Source organism: Seriola lalandi, unplaced genomic scaffold, assembly GCF_002814215.2.
Source record: "Seriola lalandi dorsalis isolate HSWRI2012SDOR001 ecotype SW California unplaced genomic scaffold, Sedor1 jcf7180002054478, whole genome shotgun sequence".
Classification (NCBI taxonomy): Eukaryota; Metazoa; Chordata; class Actinopteri; order Carangiformes; family Carangidae; genus Seriola; species Seriola lalandi.
In genome coordinates, this window is record NW_019525031.1 from 688,053 (window position 1) to 712,542 (window position 24,490).

A 24,490-nucleotide genomic window follows, 5' to 3' on the forward strand; every position below is an offset into this window, starting at 1 on the left:
ACCAGGGTAATTGATAGACCCCCCAAAAAAGTCCCTGGTCGGGGGTAGTACTTTCCTTTAGGGGTGTGGTCTGCAGTGCTGAATATTTCTGATTGGTTGAGTACTCGCTGCATTTTATTTTGCCCGCCATGTTTAAAAGACTGCAACGAGCGAGCTCAACATTTTCCACACTGAAACAGCTCCGGGAGAAAAACTGAAACAAGACTTATAATAAAGGACGACAACAATCAATACGGGACGCAATTTGTCCCGTATATACTGGACTGGAGGTGTAGTGCATTTACCTCCATTGCTTTTCCATACGTCGTCGGCCTGATTTGCATATTCTTCAACAATAGATCACAGGAACCTTTTTGTTCCTGAGGAAAAGTTCCTGGTACTTTTTGGTTGAATCGCGGCTTGTGTTTCCTATATGTGTTTCCTGTATGTGTTTCCTATATGTGTTTCCTGTATGTGTTTCCTGTATGTGTTTCCTGTATGTGTTTCCTGTATGTGTTTCCTGTATGTGTTTCCTATATGTGTTTCCTATATGTGTTTCCTGTATGTGTTTCCTATATGTGTTTCCTATATGTGTTTCCTATATGTGGGCTCCCAACCCATTAAAAATCACGTCATACAGTGGGGAGATCTACAGCGACTCGTAACGATGCATAGAAGAAGAGGCGACCTGTGGAAAAACAAACCAACCCAGGACTGGTGTGAAAACGTGCTAGCACCCTGCTCTGTCCAGACACCTGCGGATTCTACAAAAGAAGAAGAAGAAGGACATTATTCAGCAGCAACTGATGCATCAAACAAATGTATGATGTCTGGTTTTGATGTGAAACTCTGTCATCATATGCAGCAGACAGCACCGGCATCAACAGCGCTCATCAGAAGCTGAAACTGGCCCAGAGGAACGTGTTAGCTTAGATGTCAAAAGACATTGACAATGTGCTTACGGCGTGCAGCCATTTTAACATCTCAGCTGTCAGGTGAAGGGATTCTGGGGGTTTGTGGAGGTGGAGGAAGAGGCGGTGCCCTCTGCCGCCGTCCTCTGACAGAGTCCTGAAGTCCCTGAAACCTCAGTCCAGCCTCGTCCAGAGTCCGGCTGAGGACGGATGCTCCATGTTTCAGAGGGAATGTTTCGGACTGAACTGAAGCACTTGAGGCCAAATCATTTATCACGACCTCAAACAGCTGACCTGACTGATTTTATTGTTTTCTATGAAAGAGATAGTTGTCCTTCCAGAAGGTTATCTCCACCCTCACCGTGTCTCTCTCTCTCTCTCTCTCTCTCTGTCTGTTTTCACCAGTTTTTGTCTAAATTTTTATTAAATCTGCAGAATATATTTGTTGTATTTACGATAGAACAAACACATATCAGACCTTCTCTGTTATAAACACAGACCGTGTTGGAAGCAGAAGTTGTCACGGGGACCAAAGCCCAGGTTTTGGTGATTGTTTGGCTCTCCACAATGAATGGACGTCAATACAATGTCCTAACCAGGATTGCTTGTGCGTGTGTGTGTGTGTGTGTGTGTGTGTGTGTGTGTGTGTGTGTGTGTGTGTGTGTGTGTGTGTTAAAGCTGTCTGGTCCAGATTCACAGTCTGTGAGAAAAAGCTGCAGGAGGCGTTCAGCCAGCCTGTTATGTCACAGGATTACAACAGCCAGGAGATTATTCAACTGTTCTCTGCAGGAGGGGGAGGGGAGGGGAGGGGTGGGGTTGTTTGTGTTGATGACATCACTCTTACATGAACCACTAAAGCTGTAACTAACTCAGCCGTTAAGTAACTTCAACAACTAAGTTACTTTCTCCAAACGGCAGCGTGTGCTGTCACATGAGCGACATGAGCTGAGGGTCAGACAACAGGAAGATAAACTGGTTCCTGCTCGCCACAGTGAGCTGAAGGGAGCTGGAGTGATGGAGAGATCACCTGCAGACAGACGGAGGTGTAGATGAGTGATGGTTGTTGGAGGTTAGACCGAGCTCCTGACCTGAATGTCACAATGTTTGAACATATTTCCGTTTCAATGATGTGAAATATCCCTTTCTCGAAACCACCTGATGTGAGTGTATAAATTCCACTACATCATGAATTATATCTGCATGTGTGGAGTCGCCCAGTGGTTATTCACCGTCCTGTATGAAGGAATACAACTTCAGCCCAGTTGTCCAGTGATTAGTCACAGCCCTGAATAAAGAGAAAACAACCTGCTGTCATCCAGGAATTATCCGTGTCCCTGTGTAAACAGGAGCAAGATGCAAATATTCAAGAATTATCCACTGCCTTTTACAAACAAGCACAATCTAAAGTCATCCAGGAATTACCTCTGACCCTGCCGTCCGGTCAATCAATTCATCTGGTTCTCTGGTGGCTCGTGGTGCGTTCAAGTGCAACCTGGAATTTTTTTCTCATAAAACTCCTTGAGCAGCCGTGGTCTGTGGAGTGAAGCAGAAACTGATGATAGTGCAGGTTTTAAACTCATTTAAAAAAGAGCTTTATTTAAAAAAAACAACTTTAAAAAAACTATTTAACCAAAGGAAAAATATCAAACTCCAAATCCTGTAAAATCTTCAGATGGAGGACGGTGGTTTTGTGTTTTCACAGTGGCGTCTTCACGGCGCCTCCTCCCCCCTCCCTCCTCCCTCCTCCCTCTTTGATCCAGTCTCAAAAACTTTATTAATTTTCTGTGTCAGATAATTTATCCATCAGGGATTTGTGTTTTGCCCGAGCTTTAGCATTTTCGGAGTAAACAGCGGTGGCTCTCTCAGCTCATTAGCCTTCACTTACAGCTAGTTACACATTATACAGTGGTATCAATACATAAGCATGTGCTGCGCCCACAGGGGGAAAGTGTGGAGGTTCAAGTGTTCATTACTGTTGAATAAGACTTGAGTTTGTGTTAGTGCGGGCCGGAAGATTCGCAGCCGCATCCACGACTACAAACAGCTGCTGCACGAAGATGGTGATGGTGGAGATAGGGAGAGAGTGTGAGATGTTCTCTGAGCTGAACCACGAGATCGCTCAGATACCGGCCGTGTTCACAATGCGACGGACGAGCTGAGGTGTTTCCTCAGAAGCTTCACGTCTCGTGTCAGTCGTCGGTTGTTGATGAGCAGACGTGACCGCCGCAGATCAGGCTGCAAGATTAAAGGTTCTTTCAGACAGGTTCGTGTTTATTGCGCTTTCAGTTTGAGTTAATGTGTTCGTAGCACTGAACGCCAAGTTCAGCTGAGGCTGATGGGTCATGAGTTCTGCAAGTATTTTGCTCATAAACCAAAAATGTGACTTGATGATGGCGCTAGAGGAAAAGTCAGAAGATCATCAGGGTTATTACAGTTCATCCTGAGGGGACCGTGAACATCTCATCCAGATTTCATCCAACAGTTTCCGCTGTAAACCAAATGCAAACCTCGTGGTGCCGCTGGAGGAAAAGCTGGAGGATCTCCAACGTCTAGAAACAGAGTAGAAGTTTCTACTTCACCTCCTTCCAAGGTGCACGGAGAGAGGGAAAAGTCTAAAGCGGTTAAAACTCTATAATAAACTTTATTAGACCAACGTGTTTCAGCTTGTGGGCCTTCATTGTGGCCGCAAGCCACAACACTAATAAACTTCTTCCGTAAACTGCAAGTGCTGCTGGAGTTTTGAGCTCTTTAGGATCTCTAACGTCAGCAGTCTTTTAACGCAGTCTGAGTGGTGCAGAAATTGCACTTACGACACATTAGAAGAAATAAAATGAACTATTGAGAGTATGTTTGTGTGAGTGTCATGGCCGCCTGTGTGGAGGGTTGGGTTACATTACCCCGAGATAACATCTGCAGCAGAGGGGCAAGAACCTGTCGTTTACCTCAGAGTAACTAGACGGAGGTAAAGGAAGACAGTTTGGAGATTACTGCACAGACCTGATGGAGAAGTGACTGAATGAACCACCAACTGTGGCTGAGGAACAAGCTGCTGCTTCATCTGCTGACAGGCTGGAGGAGTGTGTTGCTGCTCCATGTGCAGGGGCCATATGTCTGCCGTTATTACACCCACTCTGAGGTAATGTGGAGGCTGCTGAGGAGATTAAAGAACAGAGGCTGTTAGCAACATGTGAGGGAGAGAATGGATCCCACCACACATCGGGCCCAGGAGGAGGGAGCTCAGCCTCAGTTTGTAGAAGGAAGCCGTGCACACGCCTGCGTCACGGACTCGTCAGCAGCAGCTGCAGCCGCCTGTCAGTGCTGACGTGACCTCAGACGTTCAGGGGCCCCGTCTCACGCCCGGCGCAAAGCGTCTTCGCTAGTTTCAGACTAGGAAGAGAAGTGCAAAGCTGAACTGAGTCGTCCTGTTCAGAAAGATGTCATCAGGCGCTGGAGACGTTTCCCATGATTCTCACTCAGACAGGAAGTGGATCTGCAGTGAAACTCTGCCACAAACACAAACTGTCGCATTTAATTCTTATTTGGCCGAAAAAGACGGAGGAGAGCAGAGACAGAGACTGAAGAGTGTTTTATCTGAGGGAGGAGGAAGACGAAGGTGAAGAAGGTCCAACGCTCCTCAAACAGACTGATCCACAAACAGCGGCTCGGTTTCACACACTCACACGAATGTTTGCACAGCAGACAGACGACAGGACAGACGCTGACGAACATGAAAGCTGTGAGTGTGTGTGTGTGTGTGTGTGTGTGTGCGCATGTGCATGTGTGTGTGTGACTGCTCTGACAGCTGATGAGTCATTAAAACAATTTCCTCTCAGGTTGATGATGTAGAGACTCAGTGAGCAGAAGAGCAAGAAGGAAGACGACATGTTGTCACATCTGACTCATCAGACTAAAGGTCAGTCTGAGGATGGAGGAAGTCCACATGGACAAGATCAATATAATCATCAATGTCACTGCGGTGTCTCAAAATGGAGAATTTTTATTTTACAAATTTATTGGTGTCATAAAAAAAATATCAATCCCATTTCCCAGAAACCACGTCTTCATATGTCTTCTGTCCAGCTGCTCCAGATTTTCACTTCACGATGATTGTGGCTAAAAGAATGAACAATAATGATGAATCAGTCAAATTCATCTCTAACTAACTGTTTATCAGGTGTTTTCTCTCTTTTTTCTGTCAAATGAATTACTCTCAAATATAATTGTAGGGAGTTGGAGAGAGTCAGCAAGTTTTATGATGATTGGACAAATGGTTGATGAGTTATGAGTCAATATTGGCTAAGTCCCGCCTTTTGCGGAGACATTTTGGTTGGTGGCGGCCATGTTTTTCAACCGATCTTGCTCATTTATAATAGAAACGTGTACCACCCCTGAATTTAGTGTCGCTAAAGTAGAACATTTTTTGCTCATTTGCAAAAAATCCATCATGGCGGCTTTCATGGTCTTTCTTGTAGAGCACATTGAGCTGGACGTTTTGAGCTTTAATTACAGAGGCACCAGCTGCCATCACCGTATTACCATATGTGGATTATAGGCTGAGATATTAGTATCTCAATATGTGACGTTATCGAACATCGGCCCGAGCCTCATGTGTTAACATGATATCAACATTTCATTTTTTGTCAGTACTGGTTTATTTAGACGCCTGAGATGAAACGTGAGGTCGGAGTTACATCTGTTTCACTGTTGGAAGCAGGAGGAGATTTTAAATCCTCCAAATCCTGATTTTCAATGTCTCACCATCCTCCACGTCTACACCTCGACTCCTCAGATTCTTCATCATCAGACGAAGGATGAAGGAAAAATGATTCATTTTTTATTGGCTGTAACTGGAAACCAACTCAAAGTCTCCTCTTCCTCATCACTCATGGTTTCTTTTAGAGGAGAAGGCGCCTCTCCTCTGAGCCCAGTGGACAGACAACAGCAGGCAGATGTTTGTGTTTGCAGCTGGCTGTATAAATAACTGCAGCTCTCATTTCAGGCGGTGGCTTTGTTGAACGTCCCCTTTGATGTTGAAATGCAGAATTCAGACGGGATTAACACTCAGAGCTAATTACTGAGAGGAAGCTGCAGCGCAGACGCCTCAGCGCGTGTGTGTGTGTGTGTGTGTGTGTGGTTTCAGCAGTGTGGTGTGTATGTGTGAGGCTTTTTTTTCCTGTTAGGTGTGTGAGTGTGTGTGTGTTAGTGTGTGTGTGTGTGTGTGTGTGTATGTGTGTGTGTGTGAGGCTGTGGTTTCACTGGTGTGCACGTATCAAATCTGAGCCTCTTAATGATCATAATAATTTATTTATAGTCTCTGTGTGAATCTGCTGACATGTTTGACCATTGTTATCCTGACACATACTCACCACTGTGTGAAGATATTTGTTAATTGTGTGAAAGTGTAAAGGCTGCCGCTCCAACACGACCTCCACTCGTCTGGTAGCAGCTGCAGCTCTGCGGACGGAGCAGGACGGTCAGTGGTGGAGATGGAAGAGGTTCCTGTGAGCGTTCATGTCGTCAGGCAAATGAAGAGTTGGTCATGTGAGGTTCAGACATACTGTGCGTAGACAATACATCACTGTATCTTTAAACTGCTGTTAAAGGACAGGGTCGCAGTTTTTCAGGTCCGTCTTAAAGCAACAACAACGACCTCCGACCTGAACGACCGCACAGGTCGTTTGTTTTAGTGTCTCCTGACGTAGCGCCCCGAAGGCGGCAGGTGCACTGGACCTCGGTTGTCATGGTTACAATAATAAACACGCAGACTGTACCGAGAGTGGCGTACCTGCCTTTGTCGCCATGGTTACTATAATAACAGTCATTGCTTGGTTAGGTTCAGGAAAAGGTGGTGATTTGAGTACTTCCTCAACATTGACGAACTTTGTTGTCATGGTTACAGTAACAATAACAACATAAACTGCTACTTTCACACTCTTTATACTACGTCACCGACTCTTTTCCCCTCTGCTCCTGTCATAATTGCTACGACCACTAGATGTTGCCTAGCAACAAAACGTAACTAAGGGTCATAATAACCTGCTGCACAGCACGACCGGTAGATGGGCTCGTTCTTTTACGGTCAGAATAGTCAGGTGTCCACATGCGATGGTTCCTCTTGTTCAGACTGGACTTCAGATAAAAAGATGATGATGATGCAAAAACATATTCCAGAGTTTATCTGAAGTTAATATCAGCCTTCAGTGGATCTCTTTCAGAGTGGCAGCGTTTCGTTATAACTCAGGCCACAGATCCCTCAACACTTAAAATAAATACAGTGTAATGTAAATGAAAACAGAGGCGGCGTGGTGTACATTACATTTTGTTGAAAGCTCAGAAGCAGCTTTTCTTTTTTCTTCTTGCAGAACATCTGTTTGTGAGTCCGATGATGATTCTGTCTCAGAGCAGGTGAAGATGATGAAGTGTAGTCACCTGAGTCCAGCTGGTGATTTCAGCAAAGACGCCACTTTCCCCCTAAACTGCAGATCCAGCGCACCGTGTCCTCCCGTCCTCTGGAGTTTGAACCCGTGATGAACTTGGTGTACTCTGTATTTAAAGCGATTTAAGAGTCGTGTTACTCGACCACAGAGCCTGGTTCCAGACTCTTGAAGCGCTGCCCTGGTCTCAGATTGTTTTCACTGATTCAGATACTGTAGGTCTGGTGTTGTGTTCGCTGATGGCTGTTTGCCCGGTTAGAAAAACAACAGAGTAACTCAGAGCTTTGTGGGAGGCTGTCAGGAGCCTGCTTTAGTATCTAGACTGAGGCCAGTTTCTACCTTAAAATGTGCATGTGTGTGTGTGGGCGGGGGAAGTTCAGGGCTTACCTGGATTTGGCGATCTGAAGCAGAGGCCCAGTGAGAGGCCAGATCAGGTGCCGGGTGTTCGTGAGACTGACGTAGCAGCAGGACTGAGGATGTGGTTCTCGTCTTCCAGACAAATGAATAAAGTGAACCTGTGTCCACGAGAGCCAACGATACACAATCTAACCACAACTGTTAGCTCCACGCTAGCATTGCTGTGATACTTGTAGGATTTCTTCTCTCAGTAGAGCCAGACCAGCATCTGCTCCACGGTCAGACTGGGAAAGAAATTCAGCCTTGGGCGCATCTTCTGGGACCGGCCGAACAAATGACACTGACAGAGGCGGTAAAAACTTTTTGATGGTCCACTGGCCAACCAGGGATTGAGCTGGTCTCTTTTTTTTTTTTGTCAGATGCCATTTTTAGTTGAACACGTAGTTTCTTCATCGGAGTAAATTACCTGAGCGCTGCGTACTCTACTGTGCTGGGACATCTAGCATGCACACGCTATCGGCTAGCAAAACAAGCAACATAAAAACTCAGTGGTGTGTGATTTCCTTCTCTGCTCAGGACGCCATTACTCCACTGTTTCTGTACATAGAGAATAGTTGTCTGCTGTTTAAAATCTTGTTTACAGAAACTTTGAATCAACATATTTCCTTTGAAATGCTTGTGAATTATAAACAAGTTGCTCTGTGGTCACAGAAGAAAGTCCTGCTCTCACCACAGCGATGTTTGTACTCGTGTAAACCACTTGTTGACTCTGTCAGACCTCCACGTCGAGCGGGTCTGTGGACATCCTGTGTCACCTCAGGGAGGGCTGTTGTAAACAGTGATGTGGTGAAAGCAGGGAGCTGACGGAGACACCTGAGCTCTCTGTCCTCACACTGTGATCTGAGCCGCTGGAGGTTTACTGAGGACAGACTGGAGTTAATCTGACTCCTGCTGTGGTTCAACCGAGGATCATCCAGATCCTCATTCACTGGGTCAGGTGGCCAGTCTCTCAGTGAGGGAGGGCGAGAGACACCGAGACACACAGGGACAGAGAGGGAGAGAGAGAGGATGTACTACATTTAAGAATAAAATTATCTGTTGGTTTTAATCATTTTTTGTCAACTTTTTTTATTTGTGGTCCGTTTTTTTTTAACGAAAAACATTTTATTTCGACTGAAAATGAAAATCATAAACATTTTAGTCCAGTTTTGAACATTTGAAACTTCTGCTCTAACAGAAGACGTCTGGTCTGCAGCAGCTGTCTGCTTCGTTTTAATGCTAAGCTTGCAGGAAGTTTGCAGATGCTGACATGACTAATATCCAGAGTGAGGTGGTTCATACCTGCAGCAGGCGATTTTTATTTTATTGTCTTATGACTTTTTATGTGAGAGGAGCTTCAGTGCTTTAACCTGTGCGGCACTTTGATGTTTGAGGACACAGGTCACTGGAGCACATGTCACGTCTCTTAAGACTGAAAATGTCCAGGTGATAGCAGCATGACACCGGTCCGTCACTGTGACTGCTGTTGTTGGGTAGTTGCACACACACAGGCAGCATTTCAGTATCGTCTCATAATGAAGTTTTGATTTATTATAATACATCGATAACAAACCTATACTGGTATGTTGTGGTGTGGTTTGTGAACAAAAGTTTCAGTTTCAGTCTGATAAAAAACAGATTTTCATGGGCAGGATGTGGCTCTTCAAAACCTGCAGTTTTCTCACATTCAAACCCAAACTGAGGAGGTTTTTATCCCGTCTTTGTTTTTCATGTAGTTCAATAAACAGAATAGATCTGATCCAGGAACAGATTTATAAAAAGAATAAAAGATTAAAGTGTTTCTGTTTCAAGGACAAACAGCTGAGAGACGATCGTTCCTTCGCTCTGTCTCTACACCTTGTTTTTAATGTGTAGTAACAGTGTGTGTTTGAGTGTGTGTTTGAGTGTGTGTTTGAGTGTGTGTTTGAGTGTGTGTTTGAGTGTGTGTGTGTGTGCTCATGTGGCTCCACCCTTACATAACTTCGCTCTTCTAAATTTAGCCGCTCAGAGCCGAGCTGTCACTGTTTCAAACTGCTGAGTGTATGAACACGTTCGGTCGGTCGGTGTGTTTTCAGTCTGAGCTGCTGACGAACCGTCGACGCTGCGACACCAGGTCCTGAAGCTTTAACGTCGTCACGCTCCGACACGGGAGCAGAGTTCTGCAGCTCAGCAACAAAACCCCTTCAAACTGTGACAAGCAGCATCAAACCAACACCAGCTGATCTGGTCTTTTCATGTCGAACAATGAGAAACGCATGAAGAATTAAAACAATGGGAGATTAATCTGTCGACATGGAAACAGAGTTGGAAAATACATAATCAAATATTTTGAATATCAAAAGTTCATGTAACATTTATTATAGATTGATTTTTATATCTGTTTTTAAATACAGCATTTGAAACTTGTGTTTTGCTTCAATCTTGTTTGTGTTGTTTATATAAATTTAATTTGTGAATTGACTCAGAGGTCGACCTTCACCGCCTCATGTTGTCATGGAGATTTCATTTGACTTTCTTGTGCAGAGCGGCCGACAGTTTACTGATCACTGACCTCTGACCTGCTTTAATCACATTCTGATGTCGAGGCGGAGCAAAACCTCACAGCCTCTGCCAGAGATCACCTCAGTTCAAACCCGCCTGTTTGTTCCTGATGCAGCTGCTGACAGATGTTCAGATGTTGTGAGTGTGTTTCTGTGACTCTGACGGTCGGTTGTTGTTATTTTTCTCTCTGCAGCTCAGATTGAAATCATTCCCTGTAAGATCTGTGGAGACAAATCTTCAGGGATCCACTACGGAGTGATCACCTGCGAGGGCTGCAAGGTAAGCCCCCTGAAATATTGGATCATTTGTACGGTGGCCCGGAGAGCTCAACACACTCGTTTGTTTTCTTAAACTGCAGTGCGTTGAGCTCTGAGAGTTATTTATCTGAAACCACGTGAGGAGTTTAGAGGCGACATGACTCTTTGATTGAACCACAAACATCTTTCAATCGTTTCTAAAGTTCTAAACAAGCGACTGAAGCTACAACAAAACTCTCCTGAAGTTCTGTCCTTAACTTTGACAAAGTACTTGAGCATCTTAGAAAGCAACAATCGATTTCATCAAACGTGATCCAGGGTTGAATAGTTTCATTGTTTGTCAAAACTCACAACATTATTTTCCTCTGGTCACCATCGATGTGATCTTCACTCTCTGGCAGCGTCTCTGTCTGTCCCACGCCTGTGGTCCGTCCACTGTCTGAGTCTCAGGGGAAGCGTTGGTCGTTTGGCGTCGACCATCAGTCACAGTCGTTTGGCTCAGGAAACCTTCTCCTGTTCGAGCAACTCCCAAACAAGCTGGTGTGATCAGCTGCTGCAGCTGTTGCCGCCGCTCCAGCTGTCAGCAGCTGGAGGCTCATTTCACAGCCAACGAGCAGCTGATGGAGATTTATCTTTGTACAAACGAGAGAGAGAGAGAGAGAGAGAGAGAGAGAGAGAGGGACTGATGGGATGGTAGAGGCTGGGGATTCTGGGTAGAGGATGGTAGAGAGTGCAAAGCGAGTCAAGGAACCTGTAACGTGATAGAAGGAGTGTCGTCACTGACGTCACTGTTCCCTCGTGTCTCAGGGTTTCTTCAGACGGAGTCAGCAGAGTAACGCCGCCTACTCCTGTCCTCGCCAGAAGAACTGTCTGATCGACCGCACCAGCCGAAACCGCTGCCAGCACTGCCGTCTGCAGAAATGTCTGGCTGTGGGCATGTCCCGAGACGGTGAGACACACACACACACACACACACACACACACACACACACACACATCACAAACCTATAAACACAAACACACACCTGCAGAAACATCTGGTGGTCAGCAGTTTGAAATGACGCCTACAGGAGGATCTGTGTGACCTGTTAGCAGGAGGAGACAGTCTGTAGAACCGGTTCGTTAACAAGAAGAGAGACATAGACCAGTCCAGAGCTGGAGTCAGGATGTGGTTAGCTTAGCTTAGCGTAAAGACTGTAGGCGGAGGGAAACAGCTAGCCCGGCTCTGTCCTAACGTGCTCTCCTCTCCCTCAGCTGTGAAGTTCGGTCGCATGTCCAAGAAGCAGCGGGACAGTTTGTACGCTGAGGTCCAGAAACACCGTCTCCAGCAGCAGCAGCAGCAGCAGCAGCAGCAGCAGGGCCCCCTCCTCCTGTCCCACCCCAGCCTCGGCAGCCCGAGCCCCGCAGAGGCCGAGCCGCTGTCCCCCCACTACGGCCTGTCCTCCAGCGGCCTCACGGAGCTGCCTGATGACCTGGGGGGCTACATGGAGCAGAACTCCCCCGAAGGAGGATCAGTGTCGTCTAAGGTTTGTGGTTTGTTTCCTTTACAGCCTTGTGCACAAAGTGAACTGAATTACCTGCAGTCTGTGAGTGCTGACCTTCTCCTCCACACACAGGCGGACTCTGGAGGTGAAGGAGGTGAAGGAGGAGGAAGAGGAGGAGGAGGTGCGTTCTACCTGGACATCCAGCCATCTCCGGACCAATCAGGACTGGATATTAACGGCATCAAACCGGAGCCGCTGTGCGACTACGACTCCAGTAACGGCTTCTTCCCGTACTGCTCCTTCAGCAACGGGGACGCGTCGCCCCCCGTGTCCATGGCCGAGCTCGGTGAGAAATACATGCACACACTTTCTATTTCTTTTTGATGTTATGAAAAATATTAAAATATTGCATATGACGGGAAATATCACGATATTCGATATTATCAAATATCGGCCCAAGTTTTTTATTTAATTTAATTAAATATTCCCAACTCCACAATAACGTCTTGTCATTCAGTAGAACTCGCTCTCTCTCAAAGATATTGGATTTATTCATTAATTAAGGTTTCAATTACAAACTGTGTCTGAATGAAGCCGTGAGGAGCGTTAATGTGAAAGTCTGAACGGCAGCATGTGTGGAGGGGCTTCTGGGTAAAAACACAGAGAGGATCATCTGAAGAGGAGAAAGAAAAGTTTCCTACACAGAGCGCTGTGTTATTTGCATATTCACAGATTGTTCTTATTTGAGTAAATCCCAGGACAGCGGCTCAGAGAGCCGAGCCCTGGTTACAGGTCTGATTCCCTCTCTGAGCTCTGGATCCTCTCCTGGCTGCAAAACATTCAAACTTCCACCGTACGGCAGAAGGTTGTACAGAGCTGGAGGGAAAAACAAACAGAGAGAAGATGAGGAAACATCTTGAAAGAGGTGAAGAAGAAGAAGAAGAAGAAGAGAGACGGAATAAGAAAGCACAAAGAAGAGTTAGAAACAAAAGAAGAAGAGAGAGAGAGAGAACTGTGGGGCAAACAGAGGGAGAGAGGTGGTTTAAAATAGCAGGAGGTTAGAAACTCATCTTCAGAGCTCATTAAAATCTCTGTGTGGTAATTAGCTGTCTGTTAATTAGGGCCAATTGGGACGTAGCAGGGCGCTCGTTGGGGGAAATCATCTTTTTATTCTCCCTGGAGATTTCTTTTTCTTTGACAAAAGCATTTATCGTAATAACTGTCCCCCCCCCCCCAAGGCCCCTGATCCAAACAACAGTTGTATCAGCTGGACGTGTCTTTGTACCTTGTGTTGTTTTGGTCTGTGGAACAATTAGCAGCAGCAGCACAGAGGAGCTGAACAGAACAGTAATTACTGTACGTTTCTGATCTGAGCTGCACAGACACACAAACTATTTGTTGACAAAGTTTCAAACAGTGGAAACATTTGAACTGGAGGACCGAAGATACGAGCCACGATACGCCGGATGTATGAAACACGCTGTCGGGAGGTTAGACTGATAGTGACGGTTTGATGAACACCTGTTGTTGTCTCTTTGTCTCAGACCACCTGGTTCAGATCATCTCCAAGTCTCACCTGGAGACGTGTCAGTACCTGAGGGAGGAGCTGCAGCAGATGAGCTGGCAGAGCTTCCTGCAGGACGAGGTGGAGAGCTACCAGAACAAGGTGAGTTCACAGCCTCTTAATGTTGCTCCTGTTCCTCCGTCGTACGTCCCACACGAGGTCTCAAGGTCTCACGTGTCTTCCCTCTCTCCCTGTGCAGCCGCGGGAGGCGATGTGGCAGCTCTGCGCCGTGAAGATCACCGAGGCCATCCAGTACGTGGTGGAGTTCGCCAAACGCATCGACGGCTTCATGGATCTCTGCCAGAACGACCAGATCGTGCTGCTGAAAGCCGGTGAGAGCCGCCGTCACGCCTCGGCTTCATTACCTTTCTTAATATGATCAAATATATTGATGGATGCTTTAGATTCACCGAACAGTCATTTAGTTAACACTGTGAGAAGCTTCTTTCTAATTAGCCGGAACAGAGGTGTGTGTGTGTGTGTGTGTGTTTACAAATTCAAACAAACTCTATGATCACAATATAACCGTATCTACGGTGGCCCTGAGAGCTCAACACACTGCAGCTTAAGGAAACACATACACATGGACAAATACACCGAGCCAATCATCTGTGGTTTTTGAAGTTGAACAAGGTGCGTACCTTTCTAGTGTCCCCTGGACGAAGATGATGAAGATGAAGGTGTTTTCTGAGGTTGCGGTGTGCTGACCTCTCTGGGCCACTGTACATTTCCCATTTAGAATTTTTTTCCACCTTTCAAATCTTTCCCGTCACACATTAAAACCACCTTGTTTGAAAAGAAAATGTTCTTTAATTAGCGACGACCGATTCATCACATTAATCAGATAGTCGTCAGTGAGTCGTTAAATATTCGTTAGGCCTCAGACATTAATCATCAGCGTTTCTCCGTCAGGCTCTCTGGAGGTCGTCTTCGTGCGGATGTGTCGGGTGTTTGACTCGCAGAACAACGCGGTGTACTTCGACGGGAAGTTCGCAGGTCCTGACGTCTTCAGAGCTCTGGGTGAGGACAGAGGAGGGACGCTTTCCTCCTGTTCACGTCTCCTCTGTTTATGATCAGAGGAAGAACCTCCGGACCTGTGGGTCACATGGTAGAAAACATGTATAGAGACCATGGCTGATAAACTGAGCACACAGGGGGCTTGAGGGAACATTTGCAGGTGTATATACTATATGAAAACACACACTAATAACTGGTGTTATTAGAAAATCATGAATACGATATAATATCTCTGATGTTGTCCTGTGATGACTGAAAAGAAGAGATTCACAGGATGTGAACATTGTTCAAACCTCTTTCCCACTAACACCTCGACAAACACGTCCTCCCTCACACTTCATTAAACCTTTCACACAGAAATTCTCTGAAACATATGAATCATATTTTTACACCATCACAGCTTTCTCTTCTCAAAACTCAAAAGATCAAAGTAGTTACGTGTTCTGTGGTCATCACTATTTTAATTTGTGTGTGTGTGTGTGTGTGTGTGTGTGTGTGTGTGTGTGTCACCAGGCTGTGATGATCTGATCACGTCAGTGTTTGACTTTGCTAAGAGCCTGTGTTCACTGCACCTGACGGAGGACGAGCTCGCTCTCTTCTCTGCTTTTGTTCTGCTCTCAGCAGGTAAGTCACTCCCCTCAGGTTCACCTCAGTCCACTTATCCCAGTGTGTCATCCTGAGTGATCTGCTAGATAAATGTGTGTGTGTGTGTGTGTGTGTGTGTGTGTGTGCAGACCGGTCGTGGCTGCAGGAGAAGCTGCAGGTGGAGAAGCTGCAGCAGAAGACTCAGCTGGCTCTGCAACACGTCCTGCAGAAGAACCACAGAGAAGATGGAGTGCTGAACAAGGTACACATCTGAACACACACACACACACACACACACACACACACACACACACACACACACACACACACACACACACACAGAAAACTGCATAAAAGGCCTCACACTGCCCTCTGATGGAGAAACTGTGAACTATAAAATCTAAAACAGCTGATCTGAACTCAGCAGCTGCGGGTATAATAATATTAAACTTTTACACACACACACACACACACACACACACACACACACACACACACACACACACACACACACACTGAAGCCCCAGAGTTTATTTCTGAATTGTTGTTTTCCTGCAGTAATCTGAAGTATCTAAGATCAGCGCCTAAAGTATAAACTAACCTTTACTCCCCTCCTCTCCTTGTCTCCTCCTTCCTCTCCTCGTCTCCTCTCCTCCTCTTCCTCCTCTTCCTCCTCCCCCTCAGCTCAGATGTAAGGTCGCAGTGTTGCGTTCACTGTGCAGTCGACACACAGAGAAACTGTCGGCGTTCAGAGCCGTCTACCCCGACATCGTCCGGACGCACTTCCCTCCTCTTTACAAGGAGCTGTTTGGCGCCGACCTGGAACTGACGCTGCAGAGCGACGACTGAACGGCGGTCACTCGCTCCGCAGAGCCGACCGGCACCGAGCTGCTGGATTCAGACGCACTGAGCCCGGTTTGAGCAGCCACACAGAGGACAGGACGAGGACGAGGACTCGTGGAGGCAGAGGCTGCTGCACTTTGCACTGAGAGACCTGAACTCCTCCTCAGTTTGTCTTTCTTCACCTCCTCCTCTCGCTGGGCCTGGATGCAGCGAGGAGTCAGGTGGTCTCCCTCCACCTGCATCAACACACATCTTGTATCAAGGATCTCGGATCTAGCTCTGACGTTAAAAGGTACTTTCAGTATTCACACTGAAACCCGTTTGTTTTTCCTTCACTGGATTGTCGAGACGTCGCCTCTTCTACCGACGATCTCTTCACGTCCAAACAGTGGCACTGCAGAACTCATTCACACGTCCTTGAGAAAAAAGCTTCAGCTGCTGAGCTTCTGTGGCTGAGTGAGCTCACCGGTCCTGGACGGATTACTGAGCGGACCTACAGGACACAGACCCGAGGGCCCTTTGTCTCATAATCCATCCATAGAAATGGTAACTAGCTGGTGCTGGTGCCGAAGTAGCATATCTTTACAAACTGCGGGATGTCCACTAGAATTTAAAATAAAGTTCTGTGTGTTTGAATGACGCTTGGCAGAATAACATGGGTTTGTATTCAGACACTGTTTACAGTCACCGAGTTTTAGAGGTTAAATTTCCAAAAAGTCACCAAATGAAAGTTTGTAGAGAAAACTGTGTAAAGGGCTGTAACTCTGGTACATCACCATCCTTCCTGGGGGGGGGGGCTGGAAGTTTCTCTGTGGAGGAGGTTGAGATGAGCTCAGCTGGTCTCTGTTAATTTCTCCTGATGTCTGTCGATGCATCACTCAGGTTAAAGGTCACAGGCGTCATGTTCACATCTTGTCGGGATGTTTTTACTTGATCATTAATTGGCAGAAACCTAAACAGCTGCAAACAATGCGGTTGATAACTCAACATTTTATTATTACATTACTTCTTTTCTTGAGACTGTGTTAATCTGTCAGAAACAGTCACCTGTGGAAACTCGAGAACAAAGTCAGATGAACCTAAAACCTCATGAACAAACAGGTAGAAAATCAATCTGCACAAACGGAACCAACACAAGCTCGAAAAACCTTCCAGACACGTATTAATATGATACAGTTTCAAATTAATGACTCTCACTGAGGCTGAGGCTCATGGGTACTGTAGTCTTTAAAGTAAACAACAGTTGTAGAAGTTGTAACTGTAAATTTACAGTGAAAACGAGGTCAGGAAGCCGGAGCTCTGTCCACAGGTGAGACTTGACCAGGCAGCAGAAATTCATCAGTTCTGGTTGGTTTTGTTGTGTGTCATCCTCCATGATTTCGTTCAAACCCCCCCTCCCCATCCTCCCAGCAGCCTCCTCTTCCTCTGAGTGTCTGATGCCTCTGTGCTCAGTGACAGCAGCATCACACAAGCAGCAGCTAGTTCATTCACAGTCAGCAGTGAGCCTGCAGCGCCATCTGGTGGCCATGACGCATGAGTGCAGGCGTTCAGTTCAGGGCCGCAGCACGACGAATGAATCCAGAATCAAATCCACTGATCAGTTCTACATTCCTTCAAATCCCTTGTTGAATCAGCAGCAGATAAAAAATGATCCACTTCCTCGCTTCCTTCCTCTGCGGATAAAAACTCCTCACTGTAGTTTTAAATCAAACATTCAGGAGGAAGTAGTTTATTTTTTTGGGACTATTTTCAGCCTCTGAAATGAGACAAATCCAAGAAAGAACTGCTCATCATTACATGTTTATATTTTACTGAAAGAACAACATTACTTCAGCGTTCACCCAAATTAAAGCAATAATAAGAGCAATACACACACTGCGTCATGACGAAGAAGCTATGCAGAGTGAAGTGATGAGAATATTAATACCTGTTGCACTAATACCTGTCTATCTAATCTACTGCCTGTGTGTGTGTGTGTGTGTGTGTGAGATGTGTGTTGTAAAGTTTCAACCATTTTCATTGTTTGGACGACAGACTGCTGGGAGGAAATGCTTTTACCCATCATCCACTGCTTCACTTTTCCACAGAACTGCAGGAATTTACTGGACAGAGAAAAAGTCCAGGAGGTTTTTCATGTTCAGCACATTAAATATTCATTACTTACCAAACCACTGACGGAATAATTCAGTCTGAATGAACAACAAATGTAGAGGAGTTTGTCTTTGGCGGAAACTAAAAATAGCATTTCCTGTTTCCTGTTCATACTACTACTAAAGGTAGAGAGCGATTCTAATTCAGAGAATATTGCTGTGCGCTAAAACAAAAAGTCCAGTTGCTACACAGCCCTGTACGGAAGCCCTGAAAACATGTTGTTGTTTTTTTTCCATCAGTGTAAAAAGCCACCGAGAGGCAAATTATTTTTTTCCTGGGGAAAAGAGCGGCTGTTTTGAAGAGATTACTTTTTTTTCCCACGATAAAACAAGATGCTTTTGTAATACTGATCTCAGCCACAAGTTTGTTTCTTTTTTCATTTGAGAAAACAATCCTTTCAGAGGCAGAAGAAGTGTTTTCCTTCCCAGAAAAAAATATCCTTTCCTTTCAGGGGTTGTTTAGACAGATAACAAAAAAAAACCAATCACTTGCCTCTCGGGGCTTCCGTATGCGAAACAAAAAAAAAGCGTCTGGGACTGAGATGCAAAATACTATTCCTGCAAATTAGCAACAGGAGGCACTGGTATAATACTGTACATCAATAAGTCACATTCTTATGAGGAACATATTAGCAAACAGCTAACGTACCACATCCTGCAGAAACAGGATGGACGTCTGTGTCTTTGTGTCATTATCTTCGATTTTCCAACATCGTTTGTTAGTAACATCCAATCATCGCGTGTTAGCTCTTCAGGTGGGGGTGGTTTTCTATACCAAGGTGAGAATGACTCAACTATGCAGACAGACGAACCAACCAATCAGGTATTCTAGGGCTGATACTGATCAACAGATGCTTCCTGTTCATCAATAATGTTTACAGGGCTCTATAAAGCTGGAGGACGCACAAGCGTGAGATTTTTAAATTGGTCAAAATCCTGACTTTGTTCCCCGCGGGTCACAGTGTGAAAACACTGGATCCTACATTTCACACAATGCAACTCGATAGCATCTGTTTTTACCAGAGCCTGCTGTTACATATACGACCCTGGTCTTCAACCCAGGCGTTATCAGTCATGTAAATGTGACTCTGCAGAGGGCTTTTAATTTGAAACATCAGGTCGAGCCTTAACATCTGTTTTCTCACTCTGAGACGGACCAACCACGACGTACTCGACTCTGTCGCTCTTTAACAACCGCAGTACGTTTCCTGTGTTATTTTTCAACTTCAAGACAGAAAGATATTCCTCTACAGTAGCAGTTGTTCATTTTAATGACTCAGTACATTTGTCATATTTCATTAAACAAAATCAGCAGGTACATTCAAAAACATCAGGATAATATTTAAACGATATACCAGTTTTGAATAACACGTCCTCCCACCTGCTCCATCCCACCACATTGGTTCTCGAGGTCCAAAGTCCAAAAAAAAAAAAATTTCTGGCAAATAATGAACTGAACTTTAGCCATAACTGAATGTCAAGCAATAATGTAAATGTTGTATTTTATCTTTCTGTGTATAGTTTGAAAATATAGCATGTCAACACAGTTTCTAATTTATAAAATTAATTTTGAGGTCTTCTTCTGAATCCTGTGTTACTGGCTTATTTACTTCATCCGTCACATGACCACGTGCACTGACGACAAACTTTCCTCCCTCCACGCCACCTCGTTGGTTTGGCCGTCGTTCTGTAAGTAACTTTATTAAAACGTCTGTACAGGCCACAGGTACATACTGCTATAAATGGCTACTGAGCGTCACACTTTCTATCTGTTGATTGATCTGCATCATGATGTATAATATCTGGTTTGATATGCACTGCTCTCTGTTAGATTTAGTTTAGTTGCAGGGAGCAGCAATTTTGTGTTTCTAATATGCGTGTGGTGCTAGTTTAACTTTAACGGTGGCAGGGTCTGGATTTTAACAACTATGCCACATTGTGTGTTTCCTCGTGTGGGCGACACGTTAAAGGAAAATTCAGTCTTTTAACATCTTGCATTTGCATCACAGTGGTTCCATAGTGTAGTGGTCATCACGTCTGCTTTACACGCAGAAGGTCCTGGGTTCAATCCCCAGTGAAACCATCCTGTCTTATGGTCACATGACCGAAGGCAACTATGGTAACAAGAGAAGGTCAAAATTCATAGTGTCCATTTCAAAATCTGCGCCTGTCATGTTACACAGGAAATGAACATTTGCTTTTTCTTCACAGCACCGTTCTAATCTGAGCGAGTGATTTGATCAGACCTTTGTGTATGATTGAGGTACACAGCTTCTCTTCCCCGGCTGCTGTCCTGAGTCGTTAGAAAAACTGAATTTTCCTTTAAATGATCAAATGTAATTATGATTATGAAATATCATAGTCGGAGGATGTTATTGCTCAGCCTGCACCTGTATCAGTGCGTCAGGCTCGGGCCTGTTTCTTTGTTTGAACTGGTCAAACATGACTTCCTTTGTTTTGATACGAAGCAGAGCTGCTGTATCTGAAATGTGCTGAAAATAAAACAGAGAGAGAAACGCAAATGTTTGTTTTCTTTCAGAGTCAATGCATAAGAACATTGTTCGGATCACTCAAGTTGCAAGCTTGAATCCAAGCTGACCAAGACCTCTGTGCTCTGCCAAGGAGCAGGGTGGTGGGGCTCTTCAAAAAATTTCAAACTATTCTCTTATCCAGAGTTTGGTGGGAAGCTTTCCTCCACAGCACCATCGGCCATCAAACTACATGAATGTAATACTTTTGGGGCGGAAAGCAAGGAGAAGGGTGAGGTAAGGTAAGGTAAGGTAAGGTTAGTTAAGGTAAGGCAAGGTAAGGTAAGGTGAAGTAAAGTATGGTAAGGTAAGGTAAAGTAAGGTAAGGTAAGGTGAAGTAAAGTAAGGCAAGGTGAGGTAAGGTAAGATAAGGTGAAGTAAAGCAAGGTTAGGTAAGGTGAAGTAAAGTATGGTAATGTAAGGTAAGGTAAGGTGAAGTAAAGTAAGGCAAGGTGAGGTAAGGTAAGGTGAGGTGAGGTAAGGTGAAGTAAAGTATGGTAAGGTAAGGTAAGGTGAAGTAAAGTAAGGCAAGGTGAGGTAAGGTAAGGTGAGGTGAGGTAAGGTAAGGTAAGGTGAGGTGAGGTAAAGTAAGGTAAGGTAAGGTGAAGTAAAGTATGGTAAGGTAAGGTAAAGTAAGGTAAGGTAAGGTGAAGTAAAGTAAGGCAAGGTGAGGTAAGGTAAGGTGAGGTGAGGTAAAGTAAGGTAAGGTAAGGTGAAGTAAAGTATGGTAAGGTAAGGTAAAGTAAGGTAAGGTAAGGTGAAGTAAAGTAAGGCAAGGTGAGGTAAGGTAAGGTGAGGTGAAGTAAAGCAAGGTGAGGTAAGGTAAGGTGAGGTGAGGTAAAGTAAGGTAAGGTAAGGTGAAGTAAAGTAAGGCAAGGTGAGGTAAGGTAAGGTGAGGTGAAGTAAAGCAAGGTAAGGTGAGGTGAAGTAAATCAAGGTATGGTAAGGTGAAGTAAAGTATGGTAAGGTAAGGTAAGGTAGAGTAAGGTAAGGTAAAGTAAGGCAAGGTGAGGTGAGGTAAGGTGAAGTAAAGTATGGTAAGGTAAAGTAAAGTAAGGTGAAGTAAAGTATAGGTTAAGTAAAGTATGGTAAGGAAAGGTTAGGTGAAGTAAAGTAAGGTAAAGTAAGGTCAGGTAAGGTAAAATGAGGTAAAGTAAGGTAAGGTCAGGTAAGGTGAGGTAAGGTAAAGGAAGGTATGGTTTGGTGAGGTAAGGTTAGGTTAGGTAAGGTAAGGTAAGATGAAGTAAAGTAAGGTACAGTAAGGTAAGTAAGGGCAGGTCAGGTCAGGACAGAGAGAAAAAAGAAAAGGAAACGGGACAGAAGAAGAGGAGACAAGCCAAGATGAGGAGCCAAGCCAAGACATGAAACAGTAGTTTCCTACATGAAATGTCTGTATCTGCCATGTGTTCCTCTGTCCAGCAGATGGCAGTAGAATGCTGGTGAGTCTCTAATAACCTGCAGTAGAAGTGGAGTCTGTTTTTTCAGCAGAAGACACAGATTAAACCAATTTTCCCTCCGACACTGACTGCAGAGTTCATCACAGTGTTTGAATCAGATTACTTCATGACTGATGGAGTTTGTGTCTGAGTTCGGGCTCAGTATCAAACTGTAAATGTTGGTGTTTCACATGAAAAAGAAAAAGACAAGTCAGGAACCTGAGTCACTGACAGCTGATGGACTCGCTCCATTTCTTTTCAGACTTTGACACCTTTTGTCTTCATTGTACCTGCTCTTCACTGAACTCTGAACTTTCATGTGTGATCCAGCTTTAAAAACTGAAGTAGCCTTTGCAGCTTCCTTCACTTTTGTTTTTCCACTCATCTGTCGGACCTCCTGCTCCCCTCCAACGTCTTTCCTGAAAAAAAGAAATTTATATCCCCTGTATATTTTTGTTTCATCACATTTTCAACCCGATTCTGTCATCTTTCCACTCACTTTCCCATCAACCTGTCCTGACTTTGTGACGTCCAACACTTTGTTTGTAATATGGTGTAATGTCAGTAAAGGATTCAGTGTTTCTCTACCAGAAATATTTTTCTTTCAATGTGGTGAGAGCAGAAATAAATTGCTCATGCTTTATTTTGTCCTAATTATTTCCTGGGAGGTTTCCTGGAAGCAGCTACATTGCTGCAAGTGGTTTAGTTCTAATTATAAAGAAGACAGGCAACGTTTTGAGACGGTTCAGTTAATTGTGTGAGTTTATAAACTGTTGATTTACTGTTGGAATTTCTGAATATGTCAAAAAGTAATAGTTTGACATGTTGGGGAATATGCTAATTGGAAATAGGTTTATTACTAGCTTCTTTCTATTTATTACACTGCTAATTTTAAGAGGCAACGTTAGTTGTCTGATGAGGTTGAATTTGATGTTAAAGAATAAACTTAAGTCCTTTTCAGCTTCAACTAGCTCTCCCTCCATTGGGTCTGTAGGTGGCACCAATGTCTCAGCCTTTTAGCCTGTTTAAAGCTGCTTGAGTCGCCTGCAAAGACATCGATGATGATGATAGTGCTGTAAGGGGGTAGTTTTCAGTTCAATCAGATTCCTTGTTTCACGATTTGAGTGAAACAATTTTTGTTTCTTAGGCACAGCAGTAATTTTCTACCTATTCGTTGGCTCCAGTAAATGTAAGTTTGTAACCATGGCAGTGTAGATAGCACGGCCACGTCACTGCTGTATAATGTGTCATTATAGACGTTCGCACCATGTTTGTTATGAAGTTAGATCATTCCAATGTGCCCTCCAAGAGACTACATCTCCAAGATAACCGATTTAGACAGGAAGGGTGGGGTTTATCTCAAGGCTCATGTCATGTGAGAATATCACAGTTGTACCTAACGTCACTAGAAAGATGTCAAATGGTGTTATTTCACCGCGTTAGCTAGCGTAAAACAGCAAGCTAACCCAAGCTTCTTCTTCATACTATGTAGTTTTTATGTGTTACTATACTATGTCGTTTTCATGACTTTTTATGTCTTACCATACTATGTCGTTTTTAGAACTTTTTATGCCTTGCTATACTATGACATTTTTATGACTTTTTATTCCTTACTATACTAAGATGTTTTTTTGACTTTTTTGCCTTACTATACTATGTCGTTTTTATGACTTTTTATGCCTGACTATACTATGACGTTTTTATGACTTTTATGCCTAACTATAGTATGATGTTTTTATGACTTTTTAGGCCTTACTATACAATGTCGTTTTTATGACTTTTTATGCCTTACTATACTATGATGTTTTTATGACTTTTTATGCCTTACTATACAATGTCGTTTTTATGACTTTTTATGACTTTTTATGCCTTACTATACTATGATGTTTTTATGACTTTTTATTCCTTACTATACATTGTCGTTTTTATGACTTTTTATAACTTTTTATGCCTTACTATATTATGACGTTTTTATGACTTTTTATGCCTTACTATACTATGACTTTTTATGCCTTACTATACTATGACGTTTTTATGACTTTTTATGCCTTACTATAGTATGATGTTTTTATGACTTTTTATGCCTTACTATACTATGACCTTTTATGCCTTACCATACTATGATGTTTTTATGACTTTTTATGCCTTACTATACTATGACTTTTTATGCCTTACTATACTTACTATACTATGACCTTTTATGCCTTACTATACAATGTCGTTTTTATGACTTTTTATGACTTTTTATGCCTTACTATACCATGACGTTTTTATGCCTCACTATGTTATGATGTTTTTATGACTTTTTATGCCTTACTATACTATGACTTTTTATGCTTTACTATACTATTACGTTTTTATGCCT

The 24,490-nt window shown here is 44.0% G+C and overlaps 1 protein-coding gene and 1 non-coding gene across 3 annotated transcripts in view; both read left to right on the forward strand.

The window, feature by feature from the left end:
• Positions 1 to 20,683, forward strand: part of LOC111659428 (nuclear receptor ROR-alpha A-like) — a 67,767-nt gene extending 47,084 nt beyond the window's left edge. For both annotated transcript variants that reach the window (XM_087175644.1, XM_023412390.2), the window contains 10 exons: positions 10,455 to 10,540; positions 11,326 to 11,467; positions 11,773 to 12,044; positions 12,135 to 12,348; positions 13,547 to 13,668; positions 13,766 to 13,898; positions 14,479 to 14,586; positions 15,097 to 15,207; positions 15,318 to 15,430; positions 15,853 to 20,683. In XM_087175644.1, coding sequence (XP_087031770.1) covers positions 10,455 to 10,540; positions 11,326 to 11,467; positions 11,773 to 12,044; positions 12,135 to 12,348; positions 13,547 to 13,668; positions 13,766 to 13,898; positions 14,479 to 14,586; positions 15,097 to 15,207; positions 15,318 to 15,430; positions 15,853 to 16,017 — 1,466 coding nt within the window. In that variant the 3' untranslated portion in view covers positions 16,018 to 20,683. The remainder of the gene's footprint in view (positions 1 to 10,454; positions 10,541 to 11,325; positions 11,468 to 11,772; positions 12,045 to 12,134; positions 12,349 to 13,546; positions 13,669 to 13,765; positions 13,899 to 14,478; positions 14,587 to 15,096; positions 15,208 to 15,317; positions 15,431 to 15,852) is intronic.
• On the forward strand, positions 20,172 to 20,244 carry trnav-uac (transfer RNA valine (anticodon UAC)). Its single transcript has one exon. It is a non-coding gene; the product is annotated as a tRNA-Val (tRNA).
• Positions 20,684 to 24,490: the final 3,807 nt, after the last annotated feature.